Here is a 17,636-nt window from a genome sequence, read left to right as displayed (position 1 = left end):
GATTAGGAACAAATGATAACAATGTCATTTCTGTACAGTGCTGTATGACCGCGCAATTGTCATTCAAAGAGTGACAGCGCTGAAAGATGAAAATTGGTTTGGGCAGGAAGGGAATTTAAATGCCCAGTAAGCAAGAGGTTAATGAATTAAACACAATATTTACCCCTATTTTTTTTTGTATATTGTACTTTTATTATTATACTTTTTTTTTTTCTCAGCCGCCTTTGAACAGTGAAGATGTATGATGAATCCAGTGGTGAGGATTGCGTTCCTTTTATACGGTAAGAAACTAAAAATGAAATTCCCGTCGTGCCAGCTCTATAATGGCCTTGAAAAACATAAAGTTTACTTTTTTTTGGGGGGGGGGGGCACCAAACACATTTAAAGAGGAAGTAAACCTTTGATGGATTTTACTTCCTCTTTTGTTCCCTGCCAAGTTGAAGATGGATGCGGGCCTCCAGCAGGGACAGCGCCAGGCTTCCTTTGCAGGTAAGTGCCACATAATGGGCTAGTATGGGCACTTACCTGCAAAACGAAGTCCCCGCTGGAGGCCGCATCCATCTTCACCCCTCTTCCTTCCCGGGGGGGGGGGCACGGACTCCGGCTGTGTGACTGGGCGGAGCCGCGTGACGTCACTCTCACGTTCTGGAGCACCAGTCACGGCACTCGCTCATGAAGAAACGGCGCGGGCTGTTTCTTCACAGCGCATGGGCCAGCAAAAAAATAAAGGTTACACCCAAGCACATAACCCCCCTCCCCAAATTTTTTTTGAGGCCCCCACTTCCACATATACGCACTTACTTGTGTCGGGGGAGCCTATGCGTGAAAACGTTGATTGCCATACACATGTTACATATCACAATGCATGCCAGAAGAAGAGCAATAATTCCAGCACCAGACCTCCTCCCAACACGAACTGATGACCTATAGGGGGGGGGCTTTTGAAACGTCACCGATAGAAAATATAGGGGTACTGAAGTACGTCGCCATTTCACAGGCGCACATGATTTTAAAGCAGAACTCCGGTGAAAAAACGTTTTGTCCACGTCCTTGTTGGCGATCTCCCACCTTCACCAACTATGCCATCCATCTTCTGAGCTCTGTAGTTCCCCTGTAATAGCCTGCTGATCTTTGCTGAAAAAAAAACGTTACTGTCCCGGCGCTATCCTGTTGTAAGACCGCTGGCTGCTATTCCTCCTGTACCCTCAGCCTAGCGGTCTCGTCACTGCCCACAAGTAGTTCTGTACAGCGAGCAGGGATTTCTTTTTCCACCCTGCTCGCTTTATAGGGCGGAGGGGGGTCTCACAGCCCCCCCCCCCCCCCCCCCCCCCCCCGGTCTGTGCCACCCATGTAGGTGGTGTGCTCCCTCCTCCTCCCTGCCAACACCGCCCCTGTCCCCCGCCGCCCACCCGCAATCTCTCGATGCAGAGCGGGGTTCGATGACAGAAATCATCCGCATGACAGAGCCGAGATCTCTGACTGTGACAGGTGTTGTATGTGAAAACACAGATCGCTGTAACGTACCGCCTCCCCCACCGGCATTGGAACAGTGCGCTCTGCGCTGTCTATCACAATGCCGGTCCGGGAGGCGGGAAGTTACAGCGATCAGTGTTTTCACATACAGCACCTGTCACAGTCAGAGATCTCCGCTTTGTCATGCGGATTAGTTACATAGTTAGTAAGGTTGAATAAAGACACCGGTCCATCCAGTTCAACCTGTGTGAGTGTGGGTGTCAGTGTTGCCAACCGTCAGTATTTTTACTGGCAGCCAGTAAAAAACAGGCAATTTTCTCCTGCCAGTAAATGCCAGTAAAAAGAAAAGGTTGCCAGTAAAAAAATATGTCTGTGGCGCTCGGCCAGCCGAGACCATACGAGTCCCTGCTACAGTGTGTTCGGGGTGGCTCTGGTGGAGGTGGTGCCTGAGCATGTCCTGTGATGTCATGGTGCAAGGGAACCAAGCAGAGTGGCCAGAGCCTTGTGTGTGGGTCTGCGGGATGGGAGCAAGTCAGGCCAGGAGTGGGACCATCAGTGCTGTTTGGACTGGAGGGACCACCTGGCTTGGAGAGAGACTGTCACTGTGACTCAGGAGGGGACGTGTCGTGCCGGTAATCTGTACTGCTGCACACTGCTGTCAGTATCACTGTGAGAGTCAATTTCATGTGTGTGCCGCCCATTCTATTTCTTGCCCTCTTGAGTCCTGTCCCTGAGCTACTTACTATATGGAAAATAAATAAGAAATATGTTTTTGCCTTATTATCTACCTTAAATCACATTGCTAATTACATATTGTACTCGTTTGTAGCCTAAATACTGCAACTCTCTCATAATGGCCTACCCTTAAGCAGGCTATCCCCCCCTTTAGTCTATATGAATGCTGCTGCTAGACTAATACACCTCACTAATCGATCCGTGGACTGCCGCCCCTCTCTGCCAATCCCTTCACTGGCTTCACTACTCCACCGTATAAAATTCTAAATACTAACCACAACATACAAGGCCATTCACACATCGCCCCCAGCTACATCACCAACCTCATCTGCAGATATCGCCCAAATTGTCCCCTCCGCTCCTCCCAGGACCTCCTGCTCTCTAACTCCCTTGTACCTCCTCCCATGCTCGCCTTCAGGACTTCTCCAGAGCCTCTCCCATCCTCTGGAACTCCCTGCCCCGGTATATCCGATCAGCCCCTAACCTGTCCACCTTTAGGAGATCCCTGAAAACTCATTTATTCAGAGAAGCCTAACCCACACCCACCTAACAACTGTCCCCGAGCCACCCCCATCAAATCATTCTCTGCAGCTATTACCTTTTGTACCACCACCCCCTCCCTTTACAATGTAAGCTCTACAAGCCGGGCCCTCCTGTCCCTTCTGTATTGAACTGTACTGTAATTGTGTTGTCCCCCCTATACATTGTAAAGCGCTGCGTAAACTGTTGACGCTATATAAATCGCGTATAATAATAATAATAATAATAATAATAATAATAATAGTAAAATTTGTACTTAAAACTATGATTTGTAACTTTTGGCAATGCCAGTAAAAACGTAGCTGTGCCAGTAAATTTTGGGTGTCGCGTCAGTAAATTTCAATCTGTTAGGTTGGCAACACTGGTGGGTGTGTGTGTCTACAGTTGTACATCCCACACTCACATCAGTCCCTACCCTCAATACAAGGTCCCCATCCATATATTAGGGCCAATTTTGGACAGAAGCCAGTTAACCTACCAGCATGTCTTTGGAGTGTGGGAGGAAACCGGAGTACCCGGAGATGACCCACGCAGGCACAGGGAGAACATGCAAACTCCAGGCAGGTAGTGTCGTGGTTCGAACCAGCGACCCTTTTTACTGCTAGGTGAGAGTGCTACCCACTACACCACTGTGCCGCCCATTTCTGTCATAGTTTCCTGCCCTGAACTGATGTGCACTAATAAGCTGCAATTGTGGGCACTGATGAGACCGCACTGATGAGTACAGATAAGCTGTAGTGGTGGGCACTGGTGAGACCGCACTGATGGGCACTGATAAGCTGCACTGGAGGGAACTGGTAAGATCGCACTGATGGGCACTAATAAGACCGCACTGATGGGCACTTATGAGATTGCACTGCTGGGCACTGATGAGACCGCACTAATGGTCACAGATAAGCTGCAATGGTGGGCACTGATGAGACAGCACTGATGGGCACCGATAAACTGCAATGGTGGGCACTGATGAGACTGCAGTGATGGTCACTGATGAGACCGCACTGATGGGCACTGATGAGACCACACTGATGAGACCACACTGATGGTCACCAATAAGCTGCAATGGTGGGCACTGATGAGACCACACTGGTGGTCACTGATAAGCTGCACTGATGGTCACTGATAAGCTGCACTGGTGGGCACTAATGAGACCGCACTGATGGGCACAGATAAACTGCAATGGTGGGCACTGATGAGACCGCACTGATGGTCACTGATGAGACCGCACTGATTAGACGGCACTGATGGGCACTGATAAGACCGCACTGATGGGCATCAATAACCTGCAATGGTGGGAACTGATGAGAACGCACTGATGGGCACTGATAAGACCGCACTGATGGGCGCTGATGGGACCGCACTGATGGACACTGATAAGACCGCACTGATGGGCACTGATGAGACCGTACTGATGGGCACTGATAAGACCGCACTGATGAGCACTGACATCCACTGCTTTACTGACACGATCCACTGCCAAATATCTGTAGAAGGGGTTTCCACCATCCCTGCAAAGTTTGCAGTCATTTTTTTATTTTCTTATTTTCAGTTTGATGTGTATTATATGTGACTTTACATATCACAGAGACCGGTGTTGTGGTGATATTGAAGTTTATTGAGCTTGCCATACATTAGAGGGTTCCACCATTGTTGTGTTATTGATTAATAAGTTAGAGATGCACTTTTTTCTTTTTTTTTTCCCTCATGCCGACATTTACTTGTGTCACACGCTGATGTAAAGCAGCATGGCCCGGCTCTCTCTTTCCGTGGTGCGGCTGGGGATGTTCTCACATACCCCATACAAGCACTGATTGTTGTTAGAAAGATCTCAAGGCTACAGCAGGAGGAGGAATATTTCTAGTACTGAATTACAGCAGAGTACATTCTATGCATTAAGGTGAAAAACCTTCTGTCACTCAGCAGCCCCCTGAGCTGCCCCGTTATACTTTCCTGAGCCTGTGTTTCCCGCAATGGGAACAAGCACACCAGCTCCGGCCGGTGTCTCGGGTCCTGATTGGATAGATTGATAGCAGCTCAGCCATCGGCTCCCTCTGCTGTCAATCAAATCCGGTGGGGTGGGGTCAAGTCCTGCTTTCTGTGTGAATAGACGCAGAAGCAGGACACGGGAGTGCGCCCGCACAGGTGTCCACGAAGGAGATCGCTTTTCTCCGGCGGGGCACTTGAGAAGAGGAGGAGCCAGGAGCACCGCTGAGGGACCCCAGAAGAGGAGGATTGGGGGCCACTCTGTGCAAAACCAACTGCACAGTGGAGGTAAGTATGACATGTTTGTTTTTGTTTTTTTTTTATAAAACCCTGAACCTTTACAACCATTTAACATGTACAGGCCTAGTGTACCCTCCCACATTCAGTGCAATTTGCAAAGCATGAAGGCCGGGTACAGAGACATAGAGACATCCCCAAAAAGACTTGCAGCTGTAATTGCAGTGAAAGACGGTTCTACAAAGTATTGACTCCGGGGGGCGCTATACAAATGTACCCCCCACACTTTTCACATATTTATTTGTAAAAAAAAATTGAAAACCATTTATCTTTTTCCTTCCACTGCACAATTATGTGCCACTTTGTGTTGGTCTACCACATAAAATCCCAATAAAATACATTTAAGTTTTTTTAGTTGTAACATGACAAAATGTGGAAAATCTCAAGGGGTATGAATACTTTTTTAAGGCACTGTAATGTCGGGATCCACCCAGAGGCCTGATTGGCAGATGAGCCAGCCTCTCCGTAAGCTGTTTAGATCCTGAGCCAGCCGCTCCCACCCCCTCCACAGCCCCGCAATCCAGTGGGCACTGGACGGGCAGAGCAGAGAGCCGCTGCACCTTCTGCTCTCTCCACTGTGACAGAGAGAGGCTCTGTCCCTATAAGTTTAGAGGAAAAGGTGACCCAGGAGTCTCATTAAGGGTTAATGCAAGGTTCAGAACTAGCATCTCTCCAGATTCTGTAGTTCTGAATCAGAACATTCAATCCTGTGTCCAGGTTTTGCTAGAGGCCTGCAATCTGGCTCACTACACAGGTGTGCAGGGTCATTATATAGTCAGGTCTCAGAATTGCTCGGGACAGAGGTATCATCGAGGGGGTCAGAGGGCCCAGCCAGAAGCCACGGGACAGAGGTATCATCGAGGGGGTCAGAGGGCCCAGCCAGAAGCCACGGGACAGAGGTATCATCGAGGGGGTCAGAGGGCCCAGCCAGAAGCCACGGGACAGAGGTCTCATCGAGGAGGTCAGAGGGCCCAGCCAGAAGCCACGGGACAGAGGTCTCATCGAGGAGGTCAGAGGGCCCAGCCAGAAGCCACAGGACAGAGGTCTCATCGAGGGGGTCAGAGGGCCCAGCCAGAAGCCACAGGACAGAGGTCTCATCGAGGGGGTCGGAGGGCCCAGCCAGAAGCCACAGGACAGAGGTCTCATCAAGGAGGTCGGAGGGCCCAGCCAGAAGCCACAGGACAGAGGTCTCATCGAGGGGGTCGGAGGGCCCAGCCAGAAGCCACAGGACAGAGGTCTCATCAAGGAGGTCGGAGGGCCCAGCCAGAAGCCACAGGACAGAGGTCTCATCGAGGGGGTCAGAGGGCCCAGCCAGAAGCCACAGGACAGAGGTCTCATTGAGGGGGTCGGAGGGCCCAGCCAAAAGCCACGGGACAGAGGTCTCATCAAGGGGGTTGGGGGGCCCAGCCAGAAGCCACGGGACAGAGGTCTCATCAAGGGGGTCAGAAGGCCCAGCTAGAAGCCACGGGACAGAGGTCTCATTGAGGGGGTAAGAGGGCCCAGCCAGAAGCCACGAGACAGGGGTCTCATCGAGGGGGTCGGAGAGCCCAGCCAGAAGCCACAGGACAGAGGTCTCATCAAGGGGTCAGAGGGCCCAGCCACAAGCCAGCAGGTCTCCAGGATTTAAGTCAGCTCCTATCAGGGGTGTCAGGAGAACCCCAATCCTTAGGCCAGAGGTGGACCACGCAGCAGGGCACTGCAACTGAAGGCTAGAGAACAAAGTGTTCTGAGAGAGCTGAATGACTCAGTCAAAGGACTGGAAAGAGGAGCAGCCGTAAGCCAGGTGGCTTGGTATTTTTGTTAATTCATGTTATGTGGAAGAAACCCCTGCGTGGGCAACTGATGTATAAGTGAACTTTCCTTTATTCAATAAAAGCGGGCTGCCACGCCAGAAAACTGCAGTTTGAAACTGGCGCAGCTCATTGTAAATGCACCGGCTACTTGAGTTTAATTCCTCAATCTCACACCACCAATATTATTACTGCACTGATGCATCACATTCTGCGAATAGGATGAGGAGATCCTGTCATTCAACATCTCCTCCTCCATCCATAGAACACCATGCATTGTGTGGATGTAGTCATAACACTCTTGCGAATGGTGGGGAGGGCAAAAGGGGGCGGGCGAGCGGTGCAACTTTTCCCAGTAGCAGCCACAGTTGTTACGGCTCGCAGTGCTGGAAGACGGCCACTCAGGATATCCGTGTCCGGCAGCTGTGAAGGAGACAATGCAAGGATGATTTTTTTTAACCAGAAACAGGCACCTGCACGTAATGGAATACACAATGTTACACATATATAATACCTACATTACATAATACCTTAAACAAAAAAAAGGAAAAATGTACAGTGTGTGTATATATATATATATATATATATATAATCTCAGTATCTCACAAAAGTGAGTACACCCCTCACATTTTTGTAAATATTTTCTTTTCATGTGACAACACTGAAGAAATGACACTACGATGTAAAGTAGTGAGTGTACAGCTTGTATAACAGTGTAAATTTGCTGTCCCCTCAAAATAACTCAACACACAGCCATTAATGTCTAAACCGCTGGCAACAAAAGTGAGTACACCCCTAAGTGAAAATGTCCAAATTGGGCCCAAAGTGTCAATACTTTGTGTGGTCACCATTATTTTCCAGCACTGCCTTAACCCTCTTGGGCATGGAGTTCACCAGAGCTTCACAGGTTGCCACTGGAGTCCTCTTCCCCTCCTCCATAATGACATCACAGAGCTGGTGGATGTTAGAGACCTTGCGCTCCTCCATCTTCCGCTTGAGGATGCCCCACAAATGCTCAATAGAACACTTAGCCATTTTCCCTCCCCCTGGTGTCATGTGACTTGTTAGTGTTACGAGGTCTCAGGTGTGAATGGGGAGCAGGTGTGTTAAATTTGGTGTTATCGCTCTCACTCTTTCATACTGGTCACTGGAAGTTCAACATGGCAAAGAACTCTCTGAGGATCTGAAAAAAAGAATTGTTGCTCTACATAAAGATGGCCTAGGCTATAAGAAGATTGCCAAGACCCTGAAACTGAGCTGCAGCACGTTGGCCAAGACCATACAGCGGTTTAACAGGACAGGTTCCACTCAGAACAGGCCTCGCCATGGTCGACCAAAGAAGTTGAGGTCACATGCTCAGGGTCATATCCAGAGGTTGTCTTTGGGAAATAGACGTGTGAGTGCTGCCAGGCTGTCAGTGCTCAGACCATACACTGCACACTGCATCAAATTGGTCTGCATGGCTATTGTCCCAGAAGGAAGCCTCTTCTAAAGATGATGCACAAGAAAACCAGCAAACAGTTTGCTAAAAGACAAGCAGACTAAGGACATGGATTACTGGAACCATGTCCTGTGGTCTGATGAGACCAAGATAAACTTATTTGGTTCAGATGGTGACAAGCGTGTGTGGCGGCAACCAGGTGAGGAGTACAAAGACAAGTGTGACTTGTCTACAGTCAAGCATGGTGGTGGGAGTGTCATGGTCTGGGGCTGCATGAGTGCTGCCGGCACTGGGGAGCTACAGATCATTGAGGGAACCATGAATGCCAACATGTACTGTGACATACTGAAGCAGAGCATGATCCCCTCCCTTCGGAGACTGGGCTGCAGGGCAGTCTCACCTCCAAGACGACCACTGCCTTGCTGGAGAAGCTGAGGGTAAAGGTGATGGACTGGCCAAGCATGTCTCCAGACCTAAACCCTATTGAGCATCTGTTGGGCATCCTCAAACGGAAGGTGGAGGAGTGTAAGATCTCTAACATCCACCAGCTCTGTGATGTCATCATGGAGGAGTGGAAGAGGACTCCAGTGGCAACCTGTGAAGCTCTGGTGAACTCCATGCCCAAGAGGGTTAAAGGCAGTGCTGGAAAATAATGGTGGCCACACAAAATATTGACACTTTGGCCCAATTTGGACATTTTCACTTAGGGGTGTACTCACTTTTGTTGCCAGCGGTTTAGACATTAATGGCTGTGTGTTGAGTTATTTTGAGGGGACAGCACATTTACACTGTTATACAAGCTGTACACTCACTACTTTACATTGTAGACAAGTGTCATTTCTTCAGTGTTGTCACATGAAAAGTTATATATTCTGACGTATGTTACATGCAGGCATTCCAGGATCGTTAAACGGTTTAACTTACAACCACTGGCTCCTCCCAGCTCTTCATCACTTCCCCTCGAAGAGCGCTATGGCCCAGAGTTCTGGGACCGGCTGATGAGACAGCCTAGGTGAGCTTCTCCTTTACATCCATCTATATCCTACCCTATCTTAAACCCTAACCGAGGGACATCTAGGGGTCTTTACTGACTGTCCTCCTCTCTTCTTCTGAATGCCGTGTGATCACTGCTTACTGTCTTTCTCTCTTTTTCTTCAATAGGCCTTGTGATCCCTGCTTACTGACTGTCCTCCTCTCTTCTTCTTCTATAGGCCCTGTGATCACTGCCTACTGACTGTCCTCTTTTCTTTTTCTTCTATAGGCCCTGTGATCACTGCCTACTGACTGCCCTCTTTTCTTTTTCTTCTATAGGCCCTGGGATCACTGACTACTGACTATCCTCCTCTCTTCATCCTCTATAGGCCCTGTGATCACTGACTACTGACTATCCTCCTTTCTTCATCCTCTATAGGCCCTGTGATCACTGACTACTGACTATCCTCCTCTCTTCATCCTCTATAGGCCCTGTGATCACTGACTACTGACTATCCTCCTTTCTTCATCCTCTATAGGCCCTGTGATCACTGACTACTGACTGTCCTCCTCTCTTCTTCTTCTATAGGCCCTGTGATCACTGCCTACTGACTGTCCTCCTCTCTTCTTCTTCTATAGGCCCTGTGATCACTGCCTACTGACTGTCCTCCTCTCTTCTTCTTCTTCTATAGGCCCTGTGATCACTGCCTACTGACTGTCCTCCTCTCTTCTTCTTCTTCTATAGGCCCTGTGATCACTGCCTACTGACTGTCCTCCTCTCTTCTTCTTCTTCTATAGGCCCTGTGATCACTGCCTACTGACTGTCCTCCTCTCTTCTTCTTCTATAGGCCCTGTGATCACTGCCTACTGACTGTCCTCCTCTCTTCTTCTTCTATAGGCCCTGTGATCACTGCCTACTGACTGTCCTCCTCTCTTCTTCTATATGCCCTGTGATCACTGCCTACTGACTGTCCTCCTCTCTTCTTCTATAGGCCCTGTGATCACTGCCTACTGACTGTCCTCCTATCTCTACCTTGTTCTGTCCCTGCAATGACTGATGTGCTGTCACAGAATATTATAGAATGATGTAACTGTCGTTTCTCTTTCCTCTCAGTGTGGATGTCAGTGGGGTCCCCGGCATGGTAAGTGGAAGTTCATTGTACTGAGGCACAGAGATGTACCTGACAATTCACAGCAGCCATAGACATAAGGCGGCAGGAGGTTGCTTTTTTTATAGGACGATCAATAATGATAATATGGAATAGCGAGCATGCAAACATTTATTTAAGATATCAAAAATTAAACTTTATGTACAGACAATTTTTTTTTTTTTTTCATTTTGAACACAGCGGGGAAGGATTAGAACCGCTATAGGAATGTATTATCTGCTGCTCCTTTGGAAAGATTTCCCCTCACTTCCGGTTTTGCCAGCAACAGTGATTTAGCAGATTGGAAGTGAGGGTCAATCACCACTGGTAATATACAGACAGGAAGTGAGATCAATCACCAATGGTAATATATAGACAGGAAGTGAGATCAATCACCAATGGCAATCTACAGACAGGAAGTGAGATCAATCACCAATGGCAATATACAGGCAGGAAGTGAGGGTCAATCACCAATGGCAATCTACAGACAGGAAGGGAGGGTAGATCCCCACTGGTAATATACAGACAGGAAGTGAAGGAAAGTCACCACTGGCAATATACAGACAGGAAGTGAGGGTAAATCACCAATAGCAATCTACAGACAGGAAGTGAGGGTCGATCACCACTGGCAATATACAGACAGGAAGGGAGGGTAAATCGCCACTAATAATATACAGACAGGAAGTGAGGGTCAATCACCACTGGCAATATACAGACAGGAAGGGAGGGTAAATCGCCACTAATAATATACAGACAGGAAGTGAGGGTCAATCACCACTGGCAATATACAGACAGGAAGGGAGGGTAAATCGCCACTAATAATATACAGACAGGAAGTGAGGGTCAATCACCACTGGTAATATACAGACAAGAAGTGAGGGTAAATCACTACTGGCAATATACAGACAGGAAGTGAGGGTAAATCACCATTGACAATATACAGACAGGAAGTGAGGGTAAATCACCACTGGCAATATACAGACAGGAAGTGAAGGTAAATCACCACTGGCAATATACAGCAGTGTTTCTCAACTCCAGTCCTGAAAGAGCCCCAACAAGTCATGTTTTCAGGATTTCCCTCAGATAAAACGGCTGTGGTAATTACTAAGGTAGTGAAACTGATCAAACGCCCTGTGCAAAATAATAAAAAGCCTGAAAACATGACCTGTTGGGGCGCTTTGAGGACTGGAGTTGAGAAACACTGATATACAGACAGGAAGTGAGGGTAAATCACTACTGACAATATACAGACAGGAAGTGAGGCTAAATCACCAATGGCAATATACAGACAGGAAGTGAGGGAGAAGTTACCAATGGCAATATACAGACAGGCAGTGAGGGTAAATCACCACTGACAATATACAGACAGGAAGTGAGGGAAATTCACCAATGGCAATATAGAGACAGGAAATGAAGGTAAATCACCATTGACAATAGACAGGAAGTGAGGGTAAATCACCACTGACAACAGACAGGAAGTGAGGGTAAATCACCACTGACAATAGACAGGAAGTGAAGTTAAATCACCACTGGCAATATACAGCAAGAAAAAAAAATATTTTCTTTAGTAGAGAAGAGAAAAGGTAGAACCCCCATCAGAGATTTCAGATTTTCTCCTTACTTCCTGCAATCAAGTTGCAAATCTCATTATTGTTTTATTCTCTCTCTCTCTCTGTCTGGGGTGAAGAAGTCCGGCTACCCAGCATGGAGAGAGAACTACGACTACCCCAGCCTGCCCGTACCAAGCCTGGAGTCTCTGCCATCTCCGTCAGAGTTGTGCCGGTCGAAGAAGAGGAAGAAGTCAGAGTCCGGCTATGACAGGAGGGAGATGTCTGTGCAGCACCATATCCAGGAGCTGAAGAGGAAACAGAGCAGCATTGACCAGTCAGTCACAGCTCATCTTTTTACCACTTTTACTGAGAACATTATAGAGCATTGTATACAGACACAAAGGGGCTGATTTACTAAAGGAAAATAGGCTGTGCAACTTTGCAAGTGCTGTTGCGCTCTGCAAGGGCAGTTGCTCCAGAACTTAGTGCATGATGGGGAATCTCCGCTGACTTCCATCGTCCAATCATTTGCAAGCAAAAAGTGCTATTTCTTTTTCCCTTGCATGTGATTGGGCATTCTTCACTTCAGGCTCTAACTATATACAGGTTTCAGCCAGTAGGCCTGATCAGGAGTACTTTTCACTTCACGTGTTGCGAGGGGCCTCTTTTGTCTGTGGTTTGAGACCTGATCCATAGGTGAGCCTTGGGCCAAGACTGATGACCTGCATAGCTGTATCCTGGCTGAAAGGAAATAGTAGATATTCTGGATGACCACCCTTCTTATAGGAACACCAACAGGGCCCTCAGAAATCTGGAGACACCGAATACCTACTATTTCCTTTCAAATGGGGGCTCGTCCGGGATACCTACTATTTCCTTTCAAATAGGGGCTCGTCCGGGATACCTACTATTTCCTTTCAAATAGGGGCTCGTCCGGGATACCTACTATTTCCTTTCAAATAGGGGCTCGTCCGGGATACCTACTATTTCCTTTCAAATGGGGGCTCGTCCGGGATACCTACTATTTCCTTTCACTGGCAAGTGCGTCCCTGGAACCCACCTGACCACTCCACCGATAGAGCCGCTGTCACCAGACCACCACCCATACCTGACTTGAGCTGCCTGCTATAACACTTGTAGATATTAGCTGTGGTGTCTCTGCCTCCTAGAAGCCTAATCCGATACCCCGCTTGACTGACACAATAATGAGACATTTTCGTATTTCAACTTTATTTATTTATTTATTTCAGGTACTTATATAGCGCCGTCAATTTACGCAGCGCTTTACATATACATTGTACATTCACATCAGTCCCTACCCTCAAGGAGCTTACAATCTAAGGTCCCTAACTCACATTCATACATACTAGGAACAATTTAGACAGGATCCAATTAACCTACCAGCATGTCTTTGGAGTGTGGGAGGAAACCGGAGTACCCGGAGGAAACCCACGCAGGCACAGGGAGAACATGCAAACTCCAGGCAGGTAGTGTCGTGGCTTTCTTTTTTTTGCAAATGATCCAAATTGTGGGTAACATGAAGAGCCATATCATTGCCATCCCTATCATTAGCACTCAATGGTCCATACTTTTCCAGTCCATTTTCTTGAAATTGGCATAACCAGTATAGTCTTTACCACAAGTGCCATAGGGAGGGAGTTGCTGTTGTGCTACCTGTTATGTTCTTCCCCCCGCCCCAGTGGCCTGAAGCTTACCCTTTTCCCGTTGAGGTGTATGTTCTTCCATTGCCATCCAGGTATGTCTCCAATTGCCCATTTCAGGTTGCCCGCAAAGGAGTGGAGCAACATGTGGGCACCTTGTATTACTCCACGTCCCACAACTTGAGAATCTTGAGCATCTAGCTTTACCCACCCACTAAATAGCCCGGCTCAGGGGAGGATCAGGTCAACTCATTGCCTGAAACATGGCAGCAGGTAGATTATACCACATGGATACTAACCCCCCCTTACACCCTGTGAGTAAAACTAATCCAGGGGAGACATTGATCTCTGTGCTGTCTCCTTCCTTGCCAGAGGTTCCTTTCTATCGGAGGAGAAACTCTGCACTCTGTCATCTTTCTACCTCTAATTACTGGCGCCCATCAGTGACAATAATTTGTGGGTTTTTCCTTTTTTTGCGATTCAGCACTGGATATAAATGCAGAGATTTCTTTATTAAAGCGTTTGTTACTCCAACATTTTATATTGCTTGTGGCTTCTGTACCATGTACTGGTATGAGAAAGTATCCTGTTCTCTTTGTATTGCTTCCTTTATGTGGAATCCCTGGTGTTCCTGCACAAGCCCTCTGTTTTCCTATTGAAAACTGACCACACTAAGCAGGGGAGCACACTGTTGTCAGTTCTCTAGCTATGCTGGGAACTCAACTCCTCCAATGATCAGACTTGTTCTGACATGGCCCCCACTGCACAGCCATTCACTGGGAAGGTCAGTGTGCTGCTGCTTCTCCTCCCCCAGCTCTTATGCAGCTGAGGACAAAGGGAATGTGATCACTTATAAAAAAAAGGGGAAAAAGGTATTTATATATTTTTTTGTATCTATACAAAGGATTTGCCTTTCATTTCTATTTTAAACTGATCAAAATGAGGAGAGCAAAGGGGTGGGACTTTACACGAAGTGCGTGATTGCAATAAGGTACCACTACCACCGACAGCCTGTTCACTCCCACACCCCAGTCTACTTCCCTGGTGACCCCCCTCAATTTCTTCACTCTATACTCTCACTCCTCACACAGGTATGCTTCGTGAGTCCATGCCAGCCCTGAATGATGCCTTGGGGGTTGCCCCCGTCGACCTGCCTGCCTCAGCTCCCGGAGGGTGGTGCCTCCGAATGGCCGGCGGTGCCCGGCATTCAGCCACCATCACACGAACCATAGTACGTAAGCATGTACCTCGTGTGGGGTCCTTCTTATCACCCCACCCCTGTTTCATGTCTGCATATAACAGATTACTCTTATAGAAAACCTTCTATTCTAGACACTACACGCGCTTGCTCCTGATGAGTGGCACATCAGCCACGAAACGCGTAGAGCTACTAAATGTCGTGTTCTCTTCAAACTCTACTCAAATCTCTACAGTTGTTACGCAATTTCTAGTGTAAAAAATGTAGCGCTATAACAAGATGGTGTAGTATTAACACATACAGTACTGAAACATTCTAATGCTCAAAAATGGTGAATATTGAAGTCCAACCAGTGCAATGAAGAAATATGAAGAACTAGAATAATACAAATGTAATTAAAGTCCCATAATGAAATTCAATTCTGTGAAACATAAATAAAAAGTCCAACTGTGAAGTGAAGATCTTCCAACATAAAATATAATCCCAAAACTGGTGAATCCTTAAAGCGAAAGAGATTGAACACTCTTACCGGAACAGGTGAATCCGGATGTCAGCGACACCGAATCAGACAAGCTTGGAAATCCAGATAGGTGGCTCTCCCAGATGGAAGTGAGGACCCCGGATCTCGGATGGCATCTCCTCTCGGCTGGAACAACCTCAGCAGCATCCACCAAACCAGAAGGGCGATTAATCCAATAGGAACACCACAAAAACTCTCATCCAACCAAAATGAGGGGAAAGAAGAGAAGGAGTGCTCCAATGATGCAGGTCAAAAAAAGTAGGTTTATTGAAACCAACAAATATAAAATGATAAAATAGTGATCACGTGAAAATAAAAGCAATGTGGAGAGCGATGAGCCTTTCCAGACGCGTTTCGTCCTAATTGGACATCTAAAGGGGCATTGTATTTTCCACGTTACGCAATTTCTACCTTACAGGATAGCGAGGCCATCGGTCATGAAGGCACTACCCCATGTTTTATGGTTCTATTCAAACTCAAATTTGGTGTACTGTGGAATACTATTGTGTTCATATTATCAAATACCTATGTTTTTATCATGTTCATTGTCAATACCTCCTTATTGCTTGTAATTGATACCATGATTATATGTATGTTTATACCTTTTTATGAACCAAGAAATCTTCCCATTTGTTCACCAAATCTACCTTATTGCAATCACGTACTTCATGTAAAGTCCCACCCCTTTGCTCTCCTCATTTTGATCATTACAGGGATGGAAACACATGACTTTACCAGGCCATCATTTCATGTAAAGTCCCTAAATCTTCTCCAAGGTAATTGTTTACAACCACTTTAATGCTTTTGAATGGTGTGCCATTAAAAGTAAGTAAAAGTAGAATTCTGGGCTATCACTAACTGATTCTAAAACTGCTCCCACCCCCCTTCTAATGCTAGCCATACACTATACGAAAAATCGGCCGAAAATCGGTCATTTAGACCGTTCGTTCGTTTTTTCGGCCAGTTAATGGGCACAAAATCGATAATCGTTGGGATGTTTTTGAGCCAAAAAAAACTAAGGACAAGGTTGGAAATGTTATGCCAAACAAACGATAAATTGAAAGGGTAATGTGTTTCCCGTCCGAACTGTATGCACTAGGTATATGTAAAAAAAACAAACAAAAAAAATATTTATTTATGTCCACTGAACGATTTATCGGTCATTACATGATGGCACGATCGTTTGCGGTCACGGTCGAACATTTGTTTTTCGAAAATGGGTTCGGCCAATTTTTCGTATAGTGTATGGCCAGCATAACACCGATATTATCCACTTAAGGACTGGGCCTATTTTTTACACTTGGTGTTCACAAGTTAAAATCTGTTTGTTTGTTTTTTTGCTAGAAAATTACTTCGAACCCCCAAACATTATATATATATATATATATATATATATATATATATATATATATATATATATATATATATATATATATATATATGTATATATTCAGACACCCTAGAGAAAAAAATGGCGGTTGTTTCAATACTTTATGTCACACCGTATTTGCGCAGCGGTCTTACAAACGCAATTTTTTGCGAAAAAATACACTTTCTTTAAAATAAAAAAATAAAGACAACAGTAAAGTTAGCCCAATTTTTTTATTTTTTTTTATATTGCGAAAGATAGTGTTACTCCCAGTGAATTGATACCCAACATTTCGCGCTTCAAAATTGCAACCGCTCGTGGAATGGCGACAAACTTTGACACTTAAAAATCTCCATAGGCGACGTTTAAAAATGTCTACAGGTTAATAGTTCTGAGTTACAGAGGAGGTTGCTTTTACTAGAATCATTGCTCTCGCTCTAAAGATCGCGGCGATACTTCGCATGTGTGTTTTGAAACACCATTTACATATGCGAGTGCGACTTACGTATGCGTTTGCTTCTGCGCGCGAGCTCGGCGTGACGGGCGCTTTACATTTTTTTTTCTTTATTTTACTTTTTTTTTTTACACTGTCCCTTAAAAAAAAAAGTTTTTGGATCACTTTTATTCCTATTACAAGGAATGTAAACATTTTTGGTGCCATCATTGGAAGACACTTTCTATGGAGGTGCACCTGCGGGCTCACTCCCGAGCCAGGCTGTGTGCGCATATAGACACACACACAGCATGACTCAGCCCTGCCCCCCCGCACTCTGCTCACAGGATTAGACTAACAGCAGAGCCAATGCCTTCCTCTGCTGACGGAGTCCCTGTGAGAAAAGGAAAAGAAGGGAAAGAGGACCCGAAGCCGGGAAAGCGCTGGATCAGTGACAGGCTCAGGCAAGTGTTTGGGGTGGGGGGGGGAGGGAAATAGTGGGGTGTTTGCAGGAAATGCATTAAGGTAA

The 17,636-nt window shown here is 46.6% G+C and overlaps 1 protein-coding gene across 8 annotated transcripts in view; it reads left to right on the top strand.

The window, feature by feature from the left end:
• The window catches only part of INCA1 (inhibitor of CDK, cyclin A1 interacting protein 1), a 45,533-nt gene that overhangs the window by 7,474 nt on the left and 20,423 nt on the right, over positions 1-17,636 (top strand). For 4 of the 8 annotated variants that reach the window (XM_073623063.1, XM_073623061.1, XM_073623062.1 and 1 more), the window contains exons 2-5: positions 219-281; positions 9,149-9,268; positions 10,343-10,370; positions 12,064-12,260. In XM_073623063.1, coding sequence (XP_073479164.1) covers positions 238-281; positions 9,149-9,268; positions 10,343-10,370; positions 12,064-12,260 — 389 coding nt within the window. In that variant the 5' untranslated portion in view covers positions 219-237. The remainder of the gene's footprint in view (positions 1-218; positions 282-9,148; positions 9,269-10,342; positions 10,371-12,063; positions 12,261-17,636) is intronic. The other 4 variants (XM_073623066.1, XM_073623068.1, XM_073623067.1 and 1 more) reach the window with 1 other exon arrangement.

This window comes from Aquarana catesbeiana, linkage group LG03 (assembly GCF_042186555.1).
Source record: "Aquarana catesbeiana isolate 2022-GZ linkage group LG03, ASM4218655v1, whole genome shotgun sequence".
NCBI classification, from domain to species: Eukaryota; Metazoa; Chordata; class Amphibia; order Anura; family Ranidae; genus Aquarana; species Aquarana catesbeiana.
The sequence above is the reverse complement of the archived record's forward strand: the minus strand, read 5'-3'. Positions and strand labels throughout refer to the sequence as shown.